General features: G+C 38.6%; 2 protein-coding genes across 4 annotated transcripts in view; both read left to right on the forward strand.

The window, feature by feature from the left end:
• The first annotated feature begins 8 nt into the window (after window positions 1–8).
• Window positions 9–15,317, forward strand: acox1 (acyl-CoA oxidase 1, palmitoyl). Of its 3 annotated transcripts, none has more exons than XM_084930924.1 (14): window positions 9–226; window positions 1,315–1,474; window positions 4,261–4,421; window positions 7,652–7,759; window positions 7,861–7,980; window positions 8,096–8,211; window positions 8,626–8,795; window positions 9,181–9,343; window positions 9,828–10,018; window positions 10,290–10,469; window positions 12,454–12,559; window positions 12,859–13,002; window positions 13,159–13,365; window positions 13,565–15,317. In XM_084930924.1, the coding sequence occupies exons 1-14, from the start codon at window positions 118–120 to the stop codon at window positions 13,613–13,615; spliced, it is 1,986 nt and encodes a 661-aa protein (XP_084787050.1). In that variant the 5' UTR covers window positions 9–117; the 3' UTR covers window positions 13,616–15,317. The 3 variants fall into 3 exon arrangements, with proteins under 3 accessions (XP_084787050.1, XP_084787049.1, XP_084787051.1); XM_084930923.1 differs by lacking the exon at window positions 4,261–4,421 and adding an exon at window positions 6,420–6,580; XM_084930925.1 differs by lacking the exons at window positions 9–226; window positions 4,261–4,421 and having other exon boundaries at window positions 1,324–1,474.
• Window positions 15,318–17,428: 2,111 nt separating this feature from the next.
• Window positions 17,429–27,856, forward strand: part of LOC146385284 (inactive rhomboid protein 2-like) — a 34,236-nt gene continuing 23,808 nt past the window's right edge. The window contains exon 1 of the mRNA XM_084930930.1: window positions 17,429–17,558. The gene's annotated coding sequence lies outside the window, so the exon portion shown is untranslated. The remainder of the gene's footprint in view (window positions 17,559–27,856) is intronic.

Raw genomic sequence — 27,856 nt, forward strand, 5'->3', positions numbered from 1 at the left:
GCGCCTGCGTGGATAAGAGGCCGATTCAGGAGAAGCCGTCAGTTTGCAGGAGTTTTAGGATCTGGGTCGCTTCATAGTTTTAAGTAGTAAGTATTGTTTCCAGTCTGAGACGGAACCATGAATCCTGATATCGTTAAGGAAAGAAAAAATGCCACGTTTGACGTCGAAAAACTGACCTTTATTTTGGACGGTGGCCCAGAAAAGACCAGAAGAAGGCGAGAAATTGGTGAGATTGTAAATGTCTTCCTTGGTCAAAACATGTTATTTTAACGCGTTTGGTGCTGCTGACTGTTTTAATTTAATACGATCATGGGACCTGTACTTGCATTTAAGTAAAAAACACTCACGTGAAGGTAAGAGAAGTTTAATGTTAGCACAGCCGTGTTTCCATCGGCTGTTAGCTAAGGTGTTAGCAGCTCTCATAACCTGCAGGTGACTTTCAGTGTCCGGGGTACAACACACTTTTATATCAGTCTCAGAATTATTAGTTTAAAGTGGCATTTCTGAAGTTGACTGTGCCACAATGATTTTTATGTGATCCGAATCTAAATTCAGCTTTAGTGTCATTTATATTTATGATTAAGTTTTATGCGTTTCACTGTACTGAAGCAATGCACTTTAACCCACCTAGATGAACCCAAAATGCTGACACGCCCCGTGTAATGTTAGTTCAGCACAACTTGAGGAGCATACTGATTACTACGTAGGTATATTTATGTACAGTGAAATCTTTCATCCGGTACTCCAATGTTCAGATTCAAGCTGAAATGTGGCATTGTGGAAATCAATAAACGGGCATTTGCAGTTTTTTTTTAGTAAAGGTTAATGTGTCTCTCATATAAACTGATAAACTGCTAATGCCAAGCTAACGGAAGCAGTTTCTTGTGTCATCAGGGATCACAGGACAAGGGGGAACAATTAATTTTCCCAAGGGGCCTCATGGGACTGGAGAATCACACCAATAACTTCATAAAGAGAAAGAATTAGTTATTGATATTAAGCAGAACTGAACTCAGCCTGTGTGTAGAGTTACCTTTGCAGCAATCCCAGCTTCCCATGTGACCTCTTTTAGAAATTTAATTACTGTCTTTTACCTAGAAAAAAAAACCCACTAAAACCATTCTGCTAAGCGAATGACTTCTTTACAGTTTGTTATAGGATGCTGAGTGGTTGTGTCCTACTCAATTCTGGTGAAACAGGCTTACTATGTGTTTTGCCTTGAGGTATTTGTGGGATTCATCCTTTTCAGCGTGCCATACCTGTTCAATTAGTAGCTGCCTCACTAATGCATGAATGTTTGAATTTCCACTGTAGAGTCACTCGTTTTCAGCGACCCAGACTTTAAGGAAGAAGACCCAAACTTCTTGTCCCGCAGTGAGCGCTATGACCAAGCCATTAGAAAAAGTGCCCAAATGATCCTGAAGCTCAGAGAGTATGGTATTGCTGACCCAGAGGAGATCTACCACTATAAGAGGTATGTGGTAGAAGAATCAGCTCATAAAGCCAACTGTTAAAGTAGATGGGTTTGTTATTAAAGAACAGCCTGCAAATGTTTAAATCCACTCGTTTGTGTGTAGATGCTGTTCATCTGTAGAAGTATAAGGGGGGAGGGGGGGCTTATCACACTCAGTGCATTTCAGCGTATACTCATAAAAAGGCTTAACGAAATGTTCTTATGAAGCAAATGATGTGAGGCTCAAAGGTAAAGTATCGTGTATGTGGTGTACTTTAATGTTACTACACCCCGACTGTACTTTGACAGTAATCAAATTATCCACCCACCTTCTCTGTCAGCTCGTGTGCGATATGCAAAGCAACGAAAACCAATGTTTGTTTTCGAACAATAATCCCAGACAGTGTCACAGATGTTACATGAACGGGCCTAATATAGTTTTCTTAATTAACCTCCTAAGACCCGAACTCTTCCACGGCATGCATTTTTAATTTCTCTTTGATATTTGGGCTGATTGGGACCTGATGAATGTAAAAACAAAGAATTACTAAAAAAAAATATTTTTACCTAATTTTTGTTTCTGAGAAAAATGAGAGCCACTTATGAGGATATTTGTTTAAAATTTCGATAGAACAGTAGCAGTATATTGTCCTCGTAAGTGGATATCAGGCCCTTGTAGAGCAAAATTGAGTATTTTGGTCTAAATAACCCAAAATGTGATGTCCACATATGTGGACGCCAGGCCCTAGGAAGTTAAGAGCCCTCCCCCCTCCAAATTGAACCCAATCAAGTAGATTTTTTTTAAACCACTCTTGGCAACTAAGTCAACAACAAAAGCAGCTGGAGCAAAGTTCGCATAAGATTAAAATTGTGTTAGAGGGCAGCAATCTGCCACGTATTGTGCGCTTTCTTCATGAGCTGTGTGCATTTACTTAAACTCAATTCTTCAAAGCTCTACCATGCAGTGCCGCTTTACTTCCACTGTAAACTGCACATATTCATACAAATCCTTTGATTTGTCAAGACACATGACCAGATTTATTAACAGTCAAAAATCCCCAAATGATCTGTAGCTCGTCACTGAGTTCCCACCCTGCATGTTTAGAGCTGAGCCCCACATTCTTCTGGTCCTCATATTACTGAAGACCATTGTCATATTTTGATGAGGAACAGTGAGCAGATGGGTTTGGAGTGTTTCAGGTTGAATGTCATATTTCTGCATAGAGATTGATCCACAATGAAAACTGCAAAGAGCACAAGAGCAACTCCGTGTGTATGCACATCTGAGAAAAAGGCACAGAGCTCTGCAACATGACACATTACCTGTTTATTTTAATTTTTAAATGTTTTAAAATTTCCCCACTACCACATAATGCATGCTGTACTGAAATGTCTGCCAAAATATAGCTTTTAATGGGGGTTTGGCTTGCAACATTACATAACATACAGGGAAAAAAATGTTTCCATTTACACACTTATTAAAAATGCAGATGGGTCAGGATCTGACTGTAAGCAAAGTTCTTTGTTCATTATCTACACAATCACTGTAATAGTTTGTCATGTCTTTCACTTGAGCTGTTGGATCTGTCTAGAGATCGTACAGATTTATCTGCACACAGTCCCCAGCAATTTCTAAGAGGGTTTGCCCCATTTTAAAAAAAGAAAACCAAACATTCCCTATTGGTTTTCCTTCCACTGCCTCCAGTTCATCTGAATTGTTAAATGCTTTTGTAGAGAAGCACATGATTAAAATCTGCATTTCCATGTACACACTGTTTTGGTTATTTACTGGGTTCATTGGGTATATTTATTTTTGACTGGCTAATTAGCACCATTTGTACATTAAAGTCCATGCATCTTTGTTTTAAAATGAGTACTGTTAGATCTCTTCACTTGCATTTTTGCTTTTTGCATGGTTTGTTTGTTTGTTTGTTTTGTTTTTGTTTTTGGGGTTTTTTGGGGGGTTTTTTGCTCCACTTGGTAAAATCTGGCCAAACTGGTCACGGTCATTCTTGGATTTACTTTAAACTTATTGACTTGACTATTTAAGACCCTTAGACACAACTTCATGATCCTGTGCTAAAATGCCTCAAATTCGCAACTTTTGAGAGTTTAATCTAAGTTATATTTTGGGGTTGTTTTGTTTTAGCAAGTAGCAAGAAGTACCTCTCACTTCTTGTATGTTTGACAGATCCAAACTTAATATCACTATATAGGAAATAAACTTGATGTCATAAAATAATGCAGTCATCTAACATTTGAGTTGATGGTAAATCTGACCTTGTATTCACCCAGTATGGTCAAAGGCAACATCCCAGAGGCTATGGGAATACATTTTGGCATGTTCCTTCCAACCATGCACAGCCAGTGTGACTCTCAGCAAAAAAAGAAATGGTTGCCTCTGACAGAGTCCTTCCAGGTGGTGGGCACATATGCCCAAACTGAGATGGGTCACAGTCAGTCTTGGATTTAGCTTTTAACACAAATTAACTTTATTTCTGTGGAGTTCCTTGGACAAAACTTAATGATTCTGTGTTGAAACGCTTCAAATTTACAATTATTTCTGTTTTTGTTTTTTTTCCCCCAAAAGTTTAATAAATGATTTCTAAGGCCAGGCAAAATGCCATTTTAAGCAGGGTGGGAAAAGTGTTTAACACCAAGAATAGCTCTGATTTCTTGTATGTGTTTGACAGATCCAAACTTGATGTATGTAGAAAATTTCCAATTGGATGTAATCAACTTATCAGTGTCTAATATGTGAGTTAACATTGTCTGAACCACACTTGTGTACACTTCCCTTTACCCAGTATGGTCAAAGGCAACAATCAGGAGCCTTTGGGACTACACTTTGTCATGTTCATCCCATTCCTGCACAGCCAATGTGACCATCACCAAAAAAAGAAATGGTTGCCTTTGGCAGAGTCCTACCAGGTGATGGGCACGTATGCCCAAACTGAGATGGGTCACGGTCAGTCCTGGACTTAGCTTTGAACTTACTGAATGTTGATTAAGGCCCTTGGACAAAACTTCATCATCCTCTGCTGATAAATGATCAGCAGTCACATTTGAGCAAAAGAATAAAACTTTTAAAACCATAACTCTAATTTCTTGTATGTGTTTGACAGAAGCAAAATATTGAGAAAATCCAAAGTAGTTGCATGTGTGTCCTTATGATTGTGTTTGCAGTTGCATGCTTTTCTAAAAGACACGCTACATGTAGATCTATCCATGCTATTAGCATAGCTTCAGTAGAAGTTCCCATTTAGACCCTAAATATTAAACTAGTTTTATGTCATCAACACTTTCCCATACGCAGTTTCTAAGTCTACTTCCTTCCCACTGACTCTTTCATTCTCCTTTCTATGTTGATAATGCCCCAATTATGAAGCTTGTGTATATTTTGATTGCTCCCTTGATTTGCGCTCTTTTCTATGCATGATTTAACAATTAAGACTGAATAACTGATCAGAGATGGCCTGTCTTTGTTTGGCCTGTGGATTTGAAATGATGGGAACTAGAAACATGAAACTAGTTCAGTTGTCTTTTTCATGAAGTCTTGAAAGAGTAAGAAAAGCAGCATTATAAGCTGCAGACGTTTGTGGCTCATGAGTTCATAATGAGGCCTCTGAATGTCTCTTTGTAATCTGAGAAATTAGCAAATCTATGTGAGAGAGAATGTGGGCCAAGCAGCTATTGTTTGGTGGCTTTCTGTTAAAAAGCCGGGTGGATGTTATTTTGAATTTGTAAATCTGTCACAAAGCTGCACTTAATATTTACCCCTGTATTCACTCACCAGTTCAGTTTGGTTTGAGCCTACACTGGGTCAGTTAGAGAGAACACTTAGTTGTGGTCAAGGGTGCCTTAACACTCTTGTGAGGCTATTCCTAATATCAGACTGCTGAAATTTGCGATTTAGACCCCATATTCACTGAAAATGATACAAAATAAAAACTCTGCACTGTGTGTTCACAACAGTTGCTGATTTTGAATTTGCTGCCTGCTACACTATTTTATTAAAGTTGGGGGTGGCACATTTTTGCTCCTTTGTTTAGGAACTAACTGCTTCTGTGTTTTGTTTGGTTTTGTTTGGGGTTTTTTGTTTTTTGCTTTTGTTTATTTTATTTTTTTTCACGACACACTGAATCCTTTCAATGACTGGACTGTTTAATGTTCCTTCTCCTCTTTAGCCTGCAGGACACTCTAACCATGGGTTCCAAAAATCATTAAACAATTTTTGTCCATTGTAAATGATCTCAGGACCAAAGAAAGCACTATCCTTTTTTGTTTTGTTTTTGTAACTACAAAGTCATGTTAATAATTAAATGTTCCACTTTGGCTGCCCCATCCCAACTTTATTTCCCAACATGTGACTAGTATCATATTCAAAATGAGCATATAAATAACACTACCAGTTATCTCTTTAGACTTAATTAATATACATTCTGTCAGCGTTGTAACAAGCAGGTCCAGTTTACATCTATGTATCCGTTCCACTCCCCTAAACATTTTTGGTGGCTTTGAGTTGTTGCCAACTGAGCAACCCAAACTGAGGCTAAAGTTCAAGTCTTGGTCATCCCTGTCAGTGGTATGGCTAAATGTGTAGATCCAGCTACTAAAGACAAACTTTTGGAAAATGGCATTTATGAAGTTTGAAGTTAGATTCTCACCACATGATCAAATCAGCAATTCCAATATGCATGTCATGCTGACAAATTGTTTTAATTTGTCTTTGTCACCTCTTTCTCTGCTGCTTGTGCACATGTCTTTTATTCTTGCATCACTATTTCAATTCCTGTAAATAATTCTTCCTGCGGATACAAAACTGCATCATTATCTTCTCATTCATCTCTGCTAACGTTGTCTTAAACTCTTCATAATCACTTCCACCATCTGCGTCCCTTCTCCTCGCCCTTTCTACATTACAACCTGCTTTTTTTCCCATTTCCCACTGCCTTGCGTGGCCAAGATGTGTGCACCCTGACAGGCCAGAACCCCTGGATCTTCATCTCGGGATGTTCCTGCCCACACTACTCAACCAGGCCACCCCAGAGCAAATGGACCGTTTCTTCATGCCCGCCTGGACCCTAAAGATCATCGGCACCTACGCTCAGACTGAGATGGGCCACGGTAAAATGAAGTCCAAAACAGTAGGCCAGTTAGGAATACGATGCCATTTTCAATTTTATTGTTAATATTCCCAAACTATTGAGTCAGGTTGGTTGCGATTTAAAGTAAAGTTGTTTTTTTTTTTTTTTTTTTTTTTATCTATTTATTTATTTGTTTATTTTACACATGGCATTCAGCACTAGTTTATTATTCAAATATGTATATTCACCAACCAAAATTTGCGCTGGTGTACAAGTGGTTTATTTAAAGACACTTCAAGGAATTTAGGTAAATTCAGTCAACTAGAGAACTGCTGCAAACAACGTAAGAGTTAAACCACTGTGCTGGTTTAACTTTAACTAAGATGATGGTAAATGCACCCAGTATATCTCTGACAGTGGAAGTGTTTTCTTCTTTGTTAAAGAGGAAAAAAAATCTTGAAACCAATGATTCATTTACATAACATCTGTGTCCACGGGGCCACTGGACAAGTGTAAAGTTTTCCTTTCAGAACTTTAAAAAAAATGTAACCACAGAGAAACATTGAGTAGTTTCTCACTGGCTGTTGTACTCCCTGGCCACCCCTCCTGTTCCACAGTAGCTCTTCTTATCTGGTTTGTGTTTGTTTTGTTTTCTTGTCTTCACTAATAATCTTTACTATACTTTAACAGCATGGGCTGTTATGTCTTTAACTAAAAACCAGTAAAATCCAGTTTAAACGGCATGCAACTGAATCATCTTAAAATTGTGATTGAAAATTAAGATCTGTCAAACACCTACAAGCTTCTCTCGGAGAGAAGTGGATTCAGCTATTTTATTTAAGTAAATTTATACTGGATACTCCATTTTAAGTCTCAAGGGCCAAATGTGTTTAAGTTTAAACTTAGATTTTTTTTTTCCATCTCTGATGCTAAAGTTCTGTAAATGTAATTTTTAGTCTAGGCATGTTTGTTAACAGTAGTAGTAGTTTTGCATAAAAATCATCAGATCGACTGCTAATGTCTAACCAGCATTGTGATGCACTACTTTTGCTTTTTAACTGTGTTCTCTGCATGTGTGTCTGGTGGCCTTTGACATATTGAATCACTCCAGGCACACACCTTAGAGGGCTGGAGACTACAGCCACATATGATCCAGCCACTCAAGAGTTTGTCTTGAACAGTCCCACTGTGAGCTCCATCAAGTGGTGGCCCGGAGGACGTAAGTGTTTTGACTCCGTTAGGTCTGGGGTTTCATCATGAATAGCGTTTGTGGGGTTTTCTTGTTTTGCTTTTGTTAACCATTTCACTCTCTCTTTCTAGTTGGGAAGACCTCCAACCATGCCATAGTGTTAGCACAGCTTTACACTCTTGGAAACTGCCATGGTCTGCATGCTTTCATCGTACCCATCAGAGATATGAACACACATTTACCCCTGCCAGGTAACCACAGTCTGTGATGACTTTCTGAATGTGATATTTGTAAAGGAAGTCCTCATCATCCTTTCTGTCCATCTCACTTTTTCTCTTACTGGCTTTGTTTATCTTTCTCTCTCAGGTATTGTTGTTGGCGACATTGGCCCCAAGTTTGGCTTCAATGAGGTTGACAACGGCTTCCTGAAATTGGAGAACGTACGAATTCCACGGGAGAACATGCTGATGAAATACGCCAAGGTGAAATGAAAGTTTGTCTTTTTAACAGCAGTGATTCGCCATGAGTGGATTAATTTACCTCAGCTCTTTGTTTGTGATGTTTGGGAAGGGAATTGCTGATCTTGAAATTATACCCCGTTACTGCAATAAGGCAGGGTCATTGGTCATGTTTCAACCATTGCTTGTCCTTTTGCTCCTTGCAGATTCTTTTATAATCAAGCACCAATCTGTGCTAACAGTGGTGGTTTAACTGATGAGTGTCAGAAATTGTGTCCTCATTGGGATTACATTTGCAAATGCCTTGCAAGAATTACTTAAAAAAAAAAATACTTATTCAGTTTGGTAATATACATTGACACTTGGTGTTGTTGGTGGTTATATGGATACAGAATAAATACATTTCAAGTGGGGCTTCAATATGACTCTGTCCACCAGGTGGAGCCAGATGGAACCTATGTGCAACCACCAAGTACTAAGCTGACCTACGGCACCATGGTGTTCATCCGCTCCATGATTGTCGCAGAGTCAGCTCGAGCCCTTGCAAAGTCCTCCACCATTGCCATCCGCTACAGTGCCGTTCGTCACCAGTCTGAAATACGGCCAGGGTCAGTGGACAGTTGATTGCTGTCAATGCAAACATTTGTACAAACATCTCATGACTCAAAAGTAGTGAGTAAAAACAAATGCAGGTTTGTAGTTGAGCTGAAATAAACCAAGTGAACAGGCTGAAAGTTACACTAGTACTTTAAAGTACTTCACACTACTAGTGGTTCCTAGTTTGCCCGAATATCAGCTTAAAGGAAAAATGAATCCCAGCGGTATGTGATGTGAAGTATACTGCAGTGTAAACAGCTAGGATTGACATATCTGCAACTTTTGCATAGGTGACTATAAAAAGACCTGAGAGTATTAAACTCGGTGGTCTCGCTCGTCTGTGTCACTGTTTCAATCATGAAAAAAAAATAATAGTTTTGTGTTTCTATTGCACAGAGAGCCAGAGCCTCAGATCCTCGACTATCAGACACAGCAGTACAAGCTGTTCCCTCTGCTGGCCACAGCCTATGCCTTCACTTTTGTTGGCCAGTACATGAGGCAGACCTACCACCGCATTACTGAAGACATCAACCAGGGAGACTTCAGCGAGATGCCTGAGGTACTGACCAGCCACCCTCATGTGGGGCATCAAAGCTTAATTGCCTTTTTTTTTTTTTTTTTTTTTTTTTTTTTTTCCCCTCCCTCCTCCTCCTCCTCCCCCCACTGCAGGAGTTTTTCTCAGGGACTAGTGCACCCACTCTGTTGATCCCACTTCTGCGGTCAGGGTCTAAATTAAGTTGGGGGCTGGGTGGGGTGTACTAGAATGAGAATTAAGTGAGGAATTGTGGTGATGATCAATGGACAGATTAATCACATAACATTTAAAAACACTTTCTTTTTTTAAAATTGATTTTTACACTTTACATTTTAAAAAAACAAATCTGTTTGGAATTTTGAGCAAAATGTTAGAAAAAAAAAAATGTCTTCCACTTACTTTCAGTCCAGCCTGTCACAGAACCATATATTTGTTCCCATTTCTTAAGTTTAATTCATTCATAGCTATGAATTAATCTGTTTCACTTGCTTTGCCCTCTAATTCACAGCTCCATGCCTTGTCTGCGGGTTTGAAGGCCTTCACCTCATGGGAAGCGACCTCAGCCATCGAGGTGTGCCGCATGTCATGTGGTGGCCACGGTTACTCTCGAAGCAGTGCCTTGCCGGACATTTATGTTGAGTTTACCCCTACCTGCACCTACGAAGGAGAGAATACAGTCATGATGCTGCAGACTGCCAGGTAACGCAAAGTGACATTTAACACCACAAATTAGAGAACTACTGAAGCTGAATTATGTGTCAGTATTGGTGGTGTAACACAAAAGCTCCATTCATAAACTCACCTTCACACCGATGACTAAAACACACACAAAGAATTGAAAAATGAAGATATGTTAACTTTTATTTCTAATAGGTACAGTAAATATTTCTGTAAAGCTTTCAATTGATAGAAACACAGCTGCTAGCTATCTCGCGCATCTAACTGTTAAACTGAACACTTGTGTCTGCAGATACCTGGTGAAGAGCTACAAACAGGCTAAGGCAGGCCAGCAGCTGAGCGGCATTGTGTCATACCTGAATGAAGCAGATGTGCGGAGGGTGCAGCCACAGCCCGTCGCTGCCAGGCCAACAGTGGTTGACATCAATGACCTGACTAGCCTGACGGAGGTCTACAAACTCCGAGCAGCCATGTAAGAAAGCAGTGGGAAAGATGATGACCTTGTTACATGAAATATTACCTGTTTCCTTTTATTTGCCATTAATATTTATATATCTAGTAGAATTGTACAGGTTTTCTGGGTTCGTACATTAGAAAAGGTGATGGAACTTGAACATTGGATTGCACACTGGGGAAATTCACTTGCTCCAGCAGCAAAAGGAAGAAGTCAGGAAGAAAAAGTCAATTGGAGATATTAGAAAAATGAAAAACCGTAAAAGAAGTTGTGTACAAAAGAATTTAAACTGTGTACAGAGAAGAAATCTGTGTATTTTACTGTGTATAGTAACATTTCTACACAGTAAAGTGCAGTGGGGGTGGTAAAATATGCTCTCTCCATGCTGCCACTTCACAACTGAGAACCATGATCATGATGGTCTCTGACAAAGTTGCTTTTTGATTCCCATTCATATTTAGCAATGGGTTTCCACTGAGTGTTGTCCTTCCTTAAATGTTATACACCGTATTTTCTTTTTAAAAACAAGTCTTGCAGTTGTCACTACTGATCTCTTTAATAGTTCAGTTTGCTAGTGCAAGTCTGACTTACACCTGCAGTTGTTGGTCATTTCCTGCATGTGACATGATATGCAGAGCTGATCACATAACTGCAGCTGTCATTATCGAAACCCATCTGGCAGGGAGTGTCAACTGTGGTGGAAGGTTTTTTTGTTTTGTTTTTTTTTTTGTTTTTTTTAAATGTGGTCCAACTTTAAACATCAGAGGGTTAAAAGGCAAATATGCATTTCTAATTGGGTGTTTTGTTTTGTTTGTTTTTTTGAATAGTATTAGGAAAATGATGCTTAAATTATTGGGACTAAACAGATGGAAAAAAAAAAAAGTAGTAAAAGGCTAGTTTTTCATAAGAGGAGTTTGACATATCTGAAAAAACTAAATGAGTGTTATGGTGTCAAACACTGACTCTGTGTTGGCAGGTAAGGCTTGGGAGGGGTGAGGCTTTAGTCAAGAACCAGACTAAAAAGCTTGTTTGGTGTTTCTTAAAAATGGACTTGCACAGTCTGACATTTGCTCAGTCGTACATTTCTGCCTGCTCTAACTAAGGCGATTGCAAGAGGGAGGATTAAAGCGTCTCTAAATTGAAGATTAAATAAATCCATCAGGGAGGCAGGTTTAACTTGGACTCAGCAGTGTTTGTCAGGGAGCGTAGGCAACTTCTCTCATCTCCCCTTTTTATCTTAATCCACGTGTTTCTGATTATTTGAGGCACCTGGAAGTTTTTCTTGTTTCATCCAAAGGGCGCACATACTGTATCGTTTCAGACTCAAACTAATTCAGTTAATTTGTGTTTAAGGTTGGTGGCTGCTCTGCCTCCCCAAGTTGTAAAATGCTCTCTTTGTACCCCTGCATTTGTTTTGTTTACCACCAAAGAAGAAACCGCTCTTACAGTAGCTGTCATAACATCAGCAATGCCACAAAAACATTTGTTTTTTTTATCATTATTTCACAGCATAAAACCTCATTTTTAGCTTACTTGCCTTAATCCAGGACTTCATAATCCCTGTCTAAGCCCGATTTTAGATGTATTCATTGAAGCTTGAATGTTGTAGGTTAACTAGTTGTACTAGCTTCCTCCAAGTCTTTAGTGTAAACCTGCTATTTATCTATTAAGTCTATTATGCAAACACTAGTTACTGTCATAGGAGGGGCTCATCTTTTTTTGTTTTCCATCACAAAAGGTTAAGTCAACTTTAGTGTGACATGAAACACTCTTTGATCTATAATTGTGAACGAAAAGGGAAGACTGATCGTACTCACATTTAGTTGTATTCAGTATGCAACTCTGTAGGTGAGCGCTAATCTTTAATGTTGATCCATTGAAGAGCATTCGGTACACATTTTAGTCTAGACATACGGGGATGGAAAACTGCAGCTTACCTACAACCACAAGGAGGTAATTCTGGCTTTGTTGCTTAATGCACGCTATGTTTCTGTGTTTATAGTCTAGTGGAGCTGGCAGCGAAGAGCATCCAGCAGGAGCTGCAACGCAGGAAGAGTCAGGAGGATGCCTGGAACAACAGCGCCATTGACCTGGTCAGAGCCTCAAATGTAAGTTCAATTTTGCTTGATTGTCCTTTTTTATGAATAAATTATGACTAACCTTGGAAGGTTTTACTTGAAAAGAATATCTAAAACATCTGTCACCCTTTGAATATTGCCCTAAAGTTGGAGGTTGTTTGTTACTAGTCAGTATCTTCGGTTCTTTTGTTTCTTGTAGAGTAAGAGCACCGATATATGCAAACTGCATTTTTAAGTCCAGTTCAAATCATGATTTTTTTGTTAAAGTCTGACTATATATATATATATATATATATATATCTATATCTATCTCTCTCTCTCGTGTTCAGGCCCACTGTCACTATGTTGTAGTGAAACTCTTTACTGACAAGCTTGGGGAGGTTGCTGATACAGCAGTACACTCAGTGCTGTCAACCCTGGCTCTGCTCTACACCCTGTATGGCATCACAAAGAACTCTGGAGACTTCCTACAGGTAAGCAAAATCATCATGTGTGTGGTCAGCAGATGAGTACAACAGTACTATTTCAAGGCTCTTTCTACTGCTCAGCTTGGTCTGATCTAAGATCCAAATTTCTACAGCTGCTGGTGTTGTGGGGTTTGTTTGTTTTTTCTCAAATTCTTTTTCTAGGCCGGACTGCTGAGTGTGCCTCAGGTGATGCAGATTTCTAGTCGAATCAAGGAGCTGCTGGCTCAGCTGAGGCCCAACGCTGTGGCCCTGGCGGATGCCTTTGACATCCACGACAAGAAGCTGAATTCGGTCCTGGGACGATACGATGGGAATGTTTATGAGCACATGTTCGAGTGGGCTCGCAAATCCCCCCTCAATGCTACAGAGGTCAGTCGAGCCCACGAGGTTGTATGATCACAGTGTTACTGATAAGCTGCTCTTTGCATTTATCAGCAGCGTGGAACTCGAGTGTGTTTTATATGAAAATGAAGATGTTGGCAAATCCAACCTCACACTAAACCTGTTTGTGTGATCATTGTGTACAATGCAATGCATTATTTCAGCAACTTTTTTTCCCTCCCTATAGGTACACGAATCTTTCCACAAGTACCTGAAGCCTCTGCGGTCCAAACTGTGAACTGATCCATGAACCTCACCTCCTGGCCGGACCCTTTGACTCTGCAGGCTCAAGCTCAACAGTACTAATCTACCCCATGATGCTTTTTACTAGCTACCAGCTGGTATATTTCAAATATTAGCCCTCTTAAGGCCATGGTAGATGGCGAACTAACCCTATAAGATAGTAGAGAGTGAGAGAAGGGAATTTAAAGTGAGTAGATGTGTTTTTATGAAGGGAAATGCAACCAAGACTGAAAATTGATAAAGTGAGCCCACTGAGAGACCTCAAGAATAGCTTTAACACTAACAATCACACATTTACAATTTTAGACTGACCTGCCTTTTGAACAGAACATCCACTGCAAAGTATTATTTGTGGTCAGTTTTTTTTTTTGTTTTTTTTTCCCCTCAATTTCTTTGCTGCATGCCTGAAATTTCCTTTTTTTTTTTTTTTCTCCCTTCTCTCTCTTCTAGCAAGAACAGAATGTCTGATGATTGTTACATAATGTGGGCAATTGGCTAATGGTAAAGTCAGGGTGGCAAACTGTTGTTCTTAATTATTTGAAGAGGCTTTTGTTTGTCCATAACATTTATCAATCATGGTACTGCTTAAGGAGTAGTTTCACATCAGTGATTCAACCAAGTCTAAGTCTGTAGCCCTTAATTGTACCATAATATGACAGACTTCAGTTTGTTTCAGATACAATTTTCGATTTAAAAACTTTTTCATAAAGAGAGCTTCTTCAGTCACTTATTGTAATAAAATGATCGTAAAAGTCACTGCTAACTGATGGCTCACTTGAAATCTGTGATTTTGTTTTAGTATCAAATGTTCAGCATCTGTACCCCGGAAATGTGGCCGTTTTTTAACAACATCTGCTGCAGTCGGCTCTAAACCCACGTCACCAGCTGTAGTCCCCACAAGCCTTTAACTGCCTAAATCCTCCAGTTGTCTTATTTCAGTCAAAAAGGTGAATCTGTCTGCCTCTTCTCTTATTTCATATTCCGCATCTGTTCCCACACAATGACCAACATTATGTCACATGGCAATTCTGCCGTATTGGTGCTCCATAAATAGGAGCTGAGGTCACTGGACAGCTGAGAGGCAGTGTGTACATTTGAGACGGTGGAAAAATTTGGGGCTGAGAGAAGATCAAGTTCAGCACTCTAGGATTCTCAAATCTTCAGTTTCTGACAGTATCGGCTCTGTATCTGTAAATGCTCAGCATGATTATGTTAAGGTCTGGATGGATTTTTTGTTTTTTAATTTATTCTAACATATTTCAATCTAAGAAATTATAAATGAAGTTTTTTACTAAAAATGTTCCTTTATCTCAGAGTGCAATTGTTTAAGTGATGCTGCGAAGCAGTAAAATTACTTTCTTTTTTCTTCCTTTTTTTTTTTTTTTTTTTTTTTTAAATGACTTGTTGGGCAGTGAGCTTAAATCTAAAACCTCGCTGTAGACTGTAGTGATGATGATGATGATGATTTGTATAATAATTATGTGCCTGACCATTAATTCAGAATGTTCTCACATGACTCCTTCTGTTTCGATCCTGTATTTAATGGTTTGGATCTGCTGTAAGTTCTGATGACAAAGTTGTTCGTAACACTGGTCTTCTAATTTGTGCAGTCATTGTGGGTGGGGAGGCAAAAACATGTTTCAATGAGTAATAACAGTTTTAATGGTTGGCAAATAAAGACATGACCTGAAATATCACCATTGTGTGGGTTTGGTTTTGTTTGTTTTTTATTTATTGTTTTTTTTTATTGTTTTAAACCCACCAAAAAAGTCCACCAAAATCTGGAGAAATAAATTAATGAGTGACATACATACAGTTCAGAATTTTCTGGCTTTGACCAACAGTATCTTATTTTTACTTCCAACTGTTTGGACACTAAAATCCTGGAGTTCCTTTAAATTAATATTTGCAAGTATTTGCAGAAATATTTTGGGAGAATAAGAAGCTTAACTTTGCTTTAGAGGCAAAAAAATTTGTGTTCTTCACTGATCTTTTGGTTTCTATATATTATTTTTCCCTAACAGTGTTGAAAGGAATGTTTTTCGAGCTATATAGTAGGCAATATTACACAAGTACCTGAAGTACTGCAAACGTACATGGAAAAACATTTATAATTTACATGAACAAAAATATAATATAACATAATTGCAAAATAATAAAACTGTGATCAGACACAGGTGTGTCAGCTGCAGAATTACTCCTTACTACTTTGAAATTGGCAACAGCTTGATCTGTTAATGGTTAACAAATTACATAGTAATGAGAAACATTTCAGTAGTGAACTTGTTGAATTGCTATGCAAATATGACTTTAGTCAAAATACCAAGTAACTACTGCAAAATGTAGTTCACTACTCCTTAAGACTGATTTTTTGAATGGGTACAAAGTAATGTACACACATTGCTATTAAAATCACAGGATTGTAATGTAGAATAAGCAGCTTGTTCGCTAATGAATAAGCTACAAGACAGTGCAATGAAGCATGCTGCATATTTGTGTAGGAGTTGGAGTAAATGACTTCTATGCATATTAGTGTGGTGAGGGGGCAATGGACATCTGCAGTAATAATGTCATTTTACAATTACTCTATTCTGATTACTTTACTCAAGTACAGTTTTAATGTACTAAAAGATTTATAAGTGTTTCTACTTTCTGCTTGTAGCCCACTGTTATGTATCCACTATTATGTATTTCTTATTTGGTATTTTGGCTACGGTTAGGGTGCTATTGCACTCCAAAAGATTTATTTCAAAGCTTTAGTTATTTATTATTTTTTACTTTATGATAAATAGATTTATGTCTATTTATATAATAAGCTATATTATAACATCCATTATTATGATGCACATGTAAGAGATGGATGTATTTTCTGGTTCTAAAAAGTGAAGCTAATTCACAAATACATTAAACCTGTATTCTTTTAATGGCCAGCAGGGGTCGATATATGTAAATTAACCTTGAAGTTCATTTTGTAAATAATGGTCAGTCTAAGAGTTAGAACGATTATTGAGAATTCAGTTGATTTAAACCTCGCTACTCACATCAGGTTTCAAAACACTATGATATTCATGGCTGCATGTGAGCACCACTATATTTATTTCTGATCAAGTAAATGATGCCACCAAAATGGTGATTGGATCACAACAAGCTCAAAATGTAAGCTAAAAGGTATGTTTGTATGGGACAAACATTAAATATGCACACACACAAAGTGTGACATTTAATGGTTTGGCAGTAATCATGTGAAGAACAAGAAAAATGTATTTGATTTGAATGACATCATCCCAACTCCCTTGCAAAGTAAATACAATAAGCTTAAATGGAAGCTATTTTTTCTTTTTTGTAGGAGGGAATACCTTTTTCTATACCAGTAAATATCAAAACTCTTATTTAAGCTGTCATTTCATTAGGGACAGCTACATAGATAGTTGCCTCACAACAAGAAGGTCATGAATTCAAATCCACCATCTGACTGGGGCTTTTTTCTGTGTGGAGTTAGCATGTTCTCTCCATCTCTATGTGACTATGTTTCAAAATTTAAGAAGTTCAGAAAAGAAACTATGACACAAGCAGAACTTCATAACATCCCAGCCTCAAGAAACACATGCAAAAGAATTGGTACGTTGACCAAAGTTACAAGGAGTAAAACTATTTTTTTTTATTTCCATTTTTAAGCAACCAGTATTATTTCGGTTTGTTTTTGTGTATGTGGAGACCTTGACAAGAACACATATACTGACACCGCCCCTGCTTCTCGGGCTCCTGTTCCTTCAGGCCCGTGTCGGGGGGTCCTAGCTCCGCCCCTGGTTTCTTCAAGGATGTTGGAAGCATAAAGAGGGAAGTAGTGACACGCTGTTGGACACTAACCCACAGTATCGTTGCATTTCGGATATATTCTCTCTGCTAATGAATTATAATCTAGGCATTTCTTCCTGGAGGTGAGTGGAATAGCACTCTTCAGCTCTTTTATTTGTTTTTGTGACGCTGCAATCGCTAAAACTTAACTTAGGGTCGGGGGTCAACGGTCATTATTAATATGAAAGCACCTAATAGCTCAGTATAAGGTGTACTAATGCTGTAATATTTACTGGTTTGTTGTATGCGATCCTAGATGAGTCAAAGCGTTTAAACAGGAACAAACAGCACTGCTAATAATGACATTTCCAGTGTCGGCGTTAGCTTCCAACGGTCGTTTACATCTAATGTTAGAGTAGCGGCTGAAAGCACGCCTCGGCAAGCCCTTTGTTGCTCTGCCTGTTGGGACAAGTGCATATGAATGCAATTAATCCTCTTGGATTTCCTCATGTTCTCCCTCTAAAGTTAATCGTAGTCGCCGTGTGCCGAAAAATTGAATTTGCCGTAAGCCTTGCACCCCTCCCATTTATTTTTCGTGGAGGGTAAGAGGTGGGTTTGACACACCATGTTTCCCCGGAATGACAGGAACGGACGGTTTCACATGAAAGTATGACACAACTAACGTGAAACCATTTGTGTGTCACTGCTGATTTTGAAAATGTGTGTTTGCATTTGTTAGTTTTTACTAAAACAGAGGCAGGGCGGTGAGTTATTGAAATGCTGATTAGAAGTTAACCAAGTCACAACAGGTAGGAATAGTTGCGTTCAAGTGTCAGTGTACTTAAAGTTAAAACCAAAGACTGTATATAAAAGACATCGCACACTGGTTTGGAGTCTTTTTGAAGGCTCAGCATTAAGCTGTGTTAATCTTTTGAAGCCACATGTGACCATATTTGGGAGAGATAGTGACATGTTGCGGTATTCTCTAGCTAGCGGGCTTGGTTAGCAATCTGCATCTATTAACTGTACCACAGACATGCAAATCTGCTGCCGCCAGACTAACAAAACTCTACAATTTCACGCACAGAGAAGCAGAAACTTTCTGGACAGTTTGCACAAACACTCAAAGAGGTTCAGTTTGTTGACCCAAAGCCTACCAGACAGCAGCCAGCTTCACTTTCCTGTGTTGGGACACCTGTCATTTAAAGTGGCTACACCTTTAACTCCAGCATTGAGTTGGACATGTTTAAAAGAGGAAAAAAAAACCCACTGTAGTTTTGTGTTTAGGTGGGAAACTGTCAGTAGAGGCCAAAACAGGCTTTATACCTTGCAGTAAGCATGGTTTTTAATACTGTACAGTTGGACATGTTAATGTGGGAGTCTTTTGGGACGCTCTTCTGGAGCCAGCCGGATGTGCCCATTAAAGGAACCACAGTTTTTAGGACTTCCTGTGTTTTGTTTGTTTCCCTCTTTATGCACTGTAGAGCAGGGTCGTATTACAGGAAGCATGTTCAAAAAACTTTTTAAGTATAGACTTGAGAACCTTTGAGAACTTTCAGAAAGGCTAATCACAGATCAATCATCTTTGAGTATGACACACATTTTTTTTTTTTTCCATCAGTGTGACCAAAAACAGCACAACAAATAAATAATCCTTAATCAGTAAGTTATTCTAAAGCTTTGACAGATAAGGTTGTTTTTAAAGAGTGATTGTTACAGTCCAAAAATATTTACAGTGGAGGGAAACTGGCTGACAGCTGCAGTACTGTCCACAGAGTCACATACTTAGAAACATGGAGGCAATTTATTCTGAGCTGATCATAAATCTGCTATGTAATTGCTTTCTCTGTCCTTATAGACAACTGAAGTATTGTAAAAGCGATAAGTTAAATATTTTAAAGAACTTTACAAATGAGAAAATGAATCGGAGAGTCAGTCAGCTGATTCGGGTGCAGCAGGAGGGGAGGAGTCAGAAAGAAACTTAGACTATGTTGACAAAAATCTGCCAGTGAGCAGGTTTAGTTCACAGAGTCTGTTACCTTGGTTACTAACTCAGAGTTTAAGTTAACTCTCTAGAACAGAAAATGTGGGTTTTCCATTAACTTATGTTTAACAAATTCAGAGTTGTTTGTTAAACCTACTTCCTGGAATTAAGTCCTGGGTTATCATAGGACACACAAAGCTCAGTGTGATCTCAAGTGGGCTAAAGGTATAATTTAATAACCTATATGGGGGGGGGGGGGGGGGACATATCCCTCTAAATTTCTTTGAGAACATTGTAAAGAAGTACAGGAACATCAATGGGGGAAAAAAAGAGGCAGCTTTAAATAATAGATCTCAGGTTTTGACACATTCATTTACTGTCAATACATTTTCACTATGATATGTACACAGTGAAGCTATAAAGGCACAAAATCTTCACATATAGTGATTTTGTAAATATAGAACAATAGCATTTTATGTCTTTGTTTCAAATAATGTGTCTAGATCCAAAAATACTTTGTTACTTTATAGTAATCCAGGCACCAACACTACACCAGAAATATCAGTTTTACTGAAAAACATGACATAATTAATGACTGAACACAATGCAGAGCCATCCATGGTGCTGAACTGGACCCTCTGGAGGGCTACGTGTTTGACATCGCTCTTGTAGAGAGTTGTCTACTCTGTTTTTGTTACTAAAAAGAGCATTGAACCTTCTCTGATTCACTGGTTGGAGGCAGAAAGCCGTGTAGACGCAAACACATATCAAACACATGTTGATTAATGTCGAGACAAAAAAGTGTGGCAGATATACTTTAGTTATACTCAGTGGAGGTCTTCTCTTTAACCACCTCTTACTGCATATTTGTTTAATGATGGTTTGCAAGTAGTTCGAAGCAGCACGGTTACTTCAGGAGCTAATTTTAAAATTGAAATTTAGTGTAGCGTCATTGTCACCCACCCCTGATATGTGGGAGGGAGGTGGCTGATATGATCAAAATGATCACTGCAATAAGTATCACATCATCACACAGTTTGACTTTAAAGTCATGTAATGAAATCATTATGTTATATTGCTCACCCCAGCCTCACTGACATCACAGGATGAAACTGAAACCTGTATTATCTCTGCATCTCTGTGTACAACATGAAATAAAAAGAGAATTATTGCGATATATGCTCATTACATTAACTTTCTACTAACTTTATGCAATCATGAAGGAAATTCAGAAAAAAGAGGAAATTTCACTGGCACATAAACAGGCACAGAAGGCACGGTGTTTCCATGTAATGGCTAGCAAACAGCTGTTTCTGCGTGGTTGGAGTCATGTGATGTTTGCACCAGTTTCACATTTGTCACCTCTTTACAAAAGAAAACTGTAGCCTAGTTTCATTCAGAATGTTCATCTTACTTGTTTGACAGCCTCCCACAGAAAAAAGCCAAAAATGTCACATCTCACCATTTTTATCAATCAACAATAACACAAAAGGATCTAAGCTTAACAAGTCAAAGGTCAGCAAATTCGTTTATTTTACCTTCAGAAGTCATGCTTAGCTTTACTTCTCAAAAAGTACACAGTTTTGTTGGACGTTATGGGATATGCGTTATCTGCGTGTTCTGCTTTTTCTTGTTTGTCAAACTGATTTTAAAGGTTCTTAATTGATGACGTATTGATCCTATGTTGGGTGGCATATACTCCAGCCCTGAAAATAACATGTTTTAACACTTCAGACAAGAATCACTGTCAAACCAACTAACCTTAACCTGTTTCCACAGCGAGTAATCCAAACTACGCAGTGGCATTTTAATAACTGTCCTCGTGTTGTGGATGGTCTAATCTCAAAAGTTTTCTTGGTTCAGTTTTGTCTGTTTGGTTTCAGCCAGAGACACAAAAACTCTGCCAGCTCTGCCAAATCAACTTCTTTGTGACAAGGGAGCAATGAAAAGTAACTTCTTCTTTTAGCGTGACTGAGCAGTGTCGGAAGTTTTAACTTTTAGAAATAGTTCAGTTAGAAAATGAGATATCGTCTTTGGATGGCAACAAGCTGTTAGGTTCTACCTCCGTTGAACCTTAAGGGGTTTCTTTTCACATGAAACTGTGATTGTCAGATACATCTGCTCAGAGGTTTAAGTTTTCATTTTTTGTTACTTCCCCATTTGTCAAACCACAGTCCTCTTTTTCTCTCAACAACAAAGGCTAGAAAAGATACCATTCATTTCCATGCATTTATAGTGGTAAGTATGGAAAGCCCTCAGCTTGTCCTTTTGTTTTTTGGGGGTCTTCCATGATGTTATCTGTTTTCAGCTAAGAACACACCCAGAGAATGGTAAGCCCCTTTAAAAAAAAAAAAAAAACCCAAACAAACAAAAAAAACCCACCCACTTAAGTTACGAGAGTATCAAGCTACTGGCTCATATGCTGGGATTTTTTTTCCTCCATGCCAAACCTCTTTCCACAATGCATGACATTTTATCTGAAAATATGGGAACATTCTAGGAATGTTTTGAAATCCAAAGACGCGTAAATCTGCAAAAAAGCTTTTTGTTGATAATATAGAACTCTTCAAAGTGCAGAGGAGTCCATGTTCACTTTGCATATTTAATGCGGCATTGAAAAAGCTAATTTCCTTCCACATTTCATGCCAGTTTCGGAGGGGAGACAAAATGTCCTCACTCATATTCTGTCTCTGGCACTGCAGCAGCAGATTTGCGACTGCTTCATCTGTTTCGCTTTTTTTAAAAAAAGGCAAGCTGGGCTAGCTGAGAGGAATTTATCTGGCAAAAGCCTTACGCTAGCAGTTTTCTGAGTGTCGCGTTTCAACATTCACATGTGTCATGTGTTATTTTGTGTAAGATTAGCTATTCATGTTAAGGATTGTAAGGAACTCATGGCGTGGGCCAAGGCTGTTGCTGCAGCATTGCAAAGCTTGCTGGTATGCAAGTTTGGGCATGAAGACTCTTGGAAAAGGTGCAGCGTTTTAGATGGGTTAGGTCACAGTCAAGGTGCTTCTCAAACGTGCTTATCATCTTCTAATGGATCTGAAATGGAACGATTGATCTGTTTTAGCCACCAAAGTGCTATCATCGTCAGCCAAAGAAATATAATGGTATTAGTAAAGATTTAAGGTTTTGTTTAGAGCCAGTCATCATCAAGAGGTATTGTGATTGGAAGGGAAGAATGAGGGGGCAGTTTTGATTGTTGCTCTCACTCTTTGGAGATGTACAGACACCACTGAAACTCGCACACTCTCCTACGCCTTCAGTAGCACTCAACTGTTGTGCCTGCTGGCATAATGACTGTCGGCTCAGTCATGATGAGTTTTAACCCTACACACCTAGCAACAGTAACAATCAGAGCTCTTCTATAAAAAAGCCAAGAGAATCTCACTTCAAAGGAGTCCTCTGCTTTAACATTACATTAAAGGTTTTTGTTAAAGCAGAGTACTCCTTTTCATTTTGACAGGTGCATTTATTAGACATTCAGAAGCACTGGGTGTGCACCATCCACTATGCTGAGCCACTTCAATGCCATCTGACTCTTTTGGTGCTTCTCCTACTTTGGTTACATTTAGTAAGCTTATTTTATTTGTCTTTATTCCATTGAGTGATTTACTGAGGTCCCTTTTATTTTGTTCTACTTAATTTTCTTTCCCACATTTATTTATTTTTATTTTATTTTTTTAAGGGTTTTGCACAGACTGCACTTTTCCCTGTCTTATTCCACATGACTGAACACTCTGGACTGGATTCTGGCTTTAACAGTGGAGTTTGGGAGGTCACTCTCTTGCTACATTTATATCTTCTCCCATCCACAGACATGTACGTGCTGCGGGACATAAACAAAACTCAATAATGATGAGGACAGATTGCAGCATGCACTGCAAGATTATGACTTCATTCTTTGCTAAGGATGCTGTAATCTACTATATTCCTTCTAGCATGTAGTTGTTTGTTTCTATATTAATATTCACGCTGTCACATATTATAAAACCTTTAAGGTGTGCTGCTGGCCGCTTGCCAGGTTGTTGTGAGTCTTTTTCACAGTCCTTTCGTTATCGTGTCTAGTCATTCGTTTACAGCACGGTGTTTCTTTGACAGCTCTGTTTGACCAGACACAAAGGCTCCATTAACAAGCCTAGATAGGATGGAAATATATTTTCATAAGCAGCATATTCTTTTTTTTATGAGTCCTTTACTTTGGATTCTTGATTGTTTGGAAGAATATTTAAAAACAGTCTATATAGACTATAACAAGTCTATATAAATATGTGGCTGTGAATTTAGGAATCCAATCCCAAATAGCGTGTTGTTTAGAGTCATGTTTGCATACATCTGCCTAGCAGTATAGTGCTGATTGTGTAACTGAGTGGAGTAAAGAATGTGACTGTTGCTGTTGATGTTCAGCACCTTTAACAGACAAAACTTTGTCCCATTTCTCCTTCCAGTTGCCTCAGCTTTCAGAAGTTAAAGGGCTGAAGTAATAACACCCCTGTATTTGCCATAAAACGTTGAATGGAAACCATTAAATGTGAGAATTAGAAGGCAAAGTTTTGGACTGATAAAGGTCAACCAGTGAGTCAGTCTTTCTGAGAAGTGAAGAACTGTTCTGATCTGATGAAATAATACTAATAATAACAGATGATGAATATATATATATATATATATATACCACTGTACCATTTCTTGACGGTCAGATTATTGTCTGGTTTAGACACCAGGCCTAAGGTAACACTTGGACAGCACATGAATGTTTTTCTAACTATCTAGCCACATATTATAGTTAACTGATTTCATACACACTGTTCTGTCTAAGCCATCACATATGGCTCAGGTGGTCAAGCGGGTCATATACCAATCAGTGGATTGATCCTTGGCTCCTCCTGTCCATGTGTTGAATTACCATTAGGCACGCTGCTGAACCCTAGGTTAAACCCAAAAGAGGTTTTGGCCATGCCCCAAAGGATATTCACCAGACGTCTAAACTTTAAAATTGAGGTTTAATTTGCTAAAACCTAAAATAAATAAATAAAAAAGCCTAGAAATGACAGAAAAATGTTTATACTTCTGTTAAGTAAGGCAACAGAGACCCTGTGCCTTAACTTTATTCAGCTCAGTCATGACAACCCCCAGTTGCTGGTTTTTACCAATGAAAAACATGAAATTGTGCTCAAACAAACCAGCCCGACGCCACCAGGCAAACAGTTGTTCTTTTGCGCTGTCAATGTGTATGTAGAAATGGTGGATGATGTCTGATTGCACTATATCAGCTAATGTAATAACATAAGATTCAGATGTAGTGTGCGTCGTTTTCTATCGGCATGTAATTGTCTTTTTTTACCCTGTTTTCATTTAGAGATACAGCCAGCATAAATACACAATGTTAGTGTTACAGTCCAGGCTTGCAGTGTTGGTGTAGACAAGTCCCACATACAAATTGGCACTTGGCAGAGTTGTCCACGCTCTTAATGATGATGTGAGACGTAGTCTGTGTGAGGGTGTGAACTTTTTTCTTCTTTGAGTTCAATCCTCAAAGCTGTTCTCAGCTTAATAATGAAATAAATTACAGTTTGCGTTATTATTCATTTCTCACTCCTCATTGTACTGATGTCTCATAATATGATTCACACTTGTTCTAAGCCTTTTAGTTCTTGCATGTGTGAAATTATGGATTTTAGATTTGTGTCCATGCATATTTATTCTTTTCTGATGTGTGTGGCATGTTGCAGAGGTTAAGGACTGTTCATTAGCAAACTGTAAGAGCTCACATTTCAGTGAACAGTTTTGCACCAGTGCACTCCTGTTTATTTGCAAGTATTCTGAAGACAAATGCGTTTAAGTAGAACAGTAGAACTGCTTTTTGCATGCGTGCCTGTCAAGCTTTACGTGCATGTGTAAGGCTTGATGTTAAAGAAGAACTTATGAGGCAGTAATGTGGGTTAGTTCCTCATTTAGCCTCCAAGTCAGTGCTGGGAACAGCAGCTGTTTCTTCTGCATGCTAATTTGACAATATAAGTGCAAATCATAAAATGACTCAATGTAAAGCATATAAGGCAGTTTTGGAGTAGGGTTTGTAATTTAAAAAAAGTGTCTTTATATAATAGAAGTAACAGAGAAGTACATTCACAAGTCTTTATGACAAAAAGTAAAGCGTAATTGTGCATCTTAGGTTTTTTTTTAAAGAGTTAAAAGCTAGCTAAAAGTTAAATACTTTTCTGAGAATAATCACTCCTCCACTACCATGCTTAAGAGTTTTTCCTGCCTTAAAATGAAACTTGGCGTGTAAGCACCATTAGTCCACATATAGTGAAGGCAGAGATGGGGAAAAAGACTAGTAGTATAGTTAGTACTTCGAGCCTTCTTTAGTTCAGGCTACATTCACACATTCATACGGTGCTTTATTCCTTATTCTGGGGGCAACCAAGAACACTTGGAGGAATTGGCGATTGAAAGCTGTCTTCTGATTATTGCCATGCTCTTATGCTTGGTTACCTTACTTAACAAAAGTCAGCTACTGCGGCTGAGTAATCAGTCCTGTTATATTCAAGTAAAGTCAGGTTTAATTGCTGGTGCATTGTCTGTATTGAATTATCTCTACACACAAATCCACATGGTTGCAAAAAAAATAAAATAAAAAATCAGACACATAGAGGTCAGGATGAAGCTTTACGATCTTTGTTCTGTTCTGTTTGTTTCTTGGACCCAAATGGACTTGAGCAGACCTGTGGACATGGAGACTATGACACGCCTTTTAAAACCATTTTGCACACCTGGTAGATATCACTGAACTGTATGATCAGAGACATTTGGAGGATTTATTGGCCAATAACTCACAAGGCTGAGTCTTTGAGTGGAATACAATTCAGTCAAATGATATATGCCTTGCACAGTCGATCTGAGCAGCAATGACACATATTCATTACAGTCTGCCTATTGTGCAGATAACATTATCAAGCTGTCTGCAGTCAGGAGCCAGCAGTCAACTCAGATTTCACATTTGTCTTTAGCTCATAGCTCCACTACTTGATTGGATGTAGTGGCATGGCACTCTGGTAACTCCTGCTGCTGTCAGTACTCACTATGTGCATCCATGAAGCAAATGTAAGGCTTGTGCAACTACTACAAGTTTCTCTGGTTAGAATGCTTAAAATGGAAATGTAGAAAAAAAATTCTGGGCTTGGTACTTGCAATATTGAAGTCAACCCAGTTCAGCAAGCTTCTGCTTTTTCTTCTTTTTCTCCACACAGTAAACACCAAGAACATTGTTTTTACTGCTGTGGAGGCACACAGAATCGATTTTGTTTTTCCAACCATTCCCCTGCTTCAGATATGCCAAAAATACACACTGAGTTGCTGCCAAAAACGCGTAGTAGATATTTTGTTTTTGTGGTTTTATATTTTATATTATACATAGACTAATGTTTCCCTTTTGTTGTCCTCTTGTTGGCCAAGTGCAGTTAACTAAACATAATTTTTATATAAGTACACAATCTTCATAGAGAGCAAAAGCAATGTTGCACTTTCCATCTTGCAATAATTTGGGTTTTTATTAGCTTGTTAAAACTTGTTTCTATATGTTCACAGTCATCAGGGGATGTAAGTGCATGCATACACATGCATCTTTCAGGGAGACTTGAGCAGACTTGAAATAGTGTAATTGGAAGGACTATTATGCACAGCTGTCCTGTTGCACATCCAAAACCAAGTATAATCCCATTCGAAGTCAGCAGACTAGCTGATGAGCTCCCAAATTACAGCAATAGACTCACAGGAGCAGATGAAGTTGAACTAACTCCTACTTACAGCACATTGAGAATGCTAACAGGTTTGCAAGCATGGGTTTCGGGTTTGAGTTTTGGGTCACCTCAAAATCAGGAAGAAGTACCTGAAAATCTCCTGAGGCTGACTTTAGTGTGGTGGGAACCACAGCCTTTGTGATGCATAGTAATTTGAGACGCTGGATCCAGCGTGGGCAATGCCTTAACTAGAAGGTCAGCAGTTTGCTCTCTTTCTCCCTCTCTTATCTGTACCAGTAGTGCAGTCTAGGTTTTTGGGTCTTCGCCATAGTCCGATCATCCTGTCAACCCCCCTGTGCGATTTCCAGTAAATGATACTACAGAATTGCTGCCAGGTCAGAGAATGGGACTGAGGTGGATGCTGCATGGCCCAAATACAGAAAACACAACACTGGTGAGAGAGCACACAGTGGGAGTTTATTTCTCACTTCCAGAGAGAGAACGTAGACTCCAGTGTGAGATCGTTGTGTAATAGTAACTATAAGTGGACAGATATTGCCTGAGCAGCTAAAATGGCATTCATTAATAATATTTAACCTGACTCTTAACTTCTGTCTTTTGTCCTGTAGTTATTTTTCAGTCCCCTTCTATATTAAAAAAAAATGCTCACCTTCCATCCCACCTTCACCTTCACCAGTTATATTAAGGTCTAATTTGTAAT

The sequence above is a fragment of the Perissodus microlepis genome, chromosome 6, assembly GCF_051167445.1.
Source record: "Perissodus microlepis isolate ML-2025 ecotype Zambia chromosome 6, ASM5116744v1, whole genome shotgun sequence".
In the NCBI taxonomy this organism is placed as follows: Eukaryota; Metazoa; Chordata; class Actinopteri; order Cichliformes; family Cichlidae; genus Perissodus; species Perissodus microlepis.

Coding starts and splice junctions, on each gene's coding strand:
- acox1 (XM_084930924.1), top strand. CDS start 118: ATGAATCCTGATATCGTTAAGGAAAGAAAAAATGCCACGTTTGACGTC. Junction 227..1,314: donor CAGAAGAAGGCGAGAAATTG/GTGAGATTGTAA, acceptor TTTCCACTGTAG/AGTCACTCGTTTTCAGCGAC. Junction 13,003..13,158: donor ACTCTGGAGACTTCCTACAG/GTAAGCAAAATC, acceptor TTCTTTTTCTAG/GCCGGACTGCTGAGTGTGCC.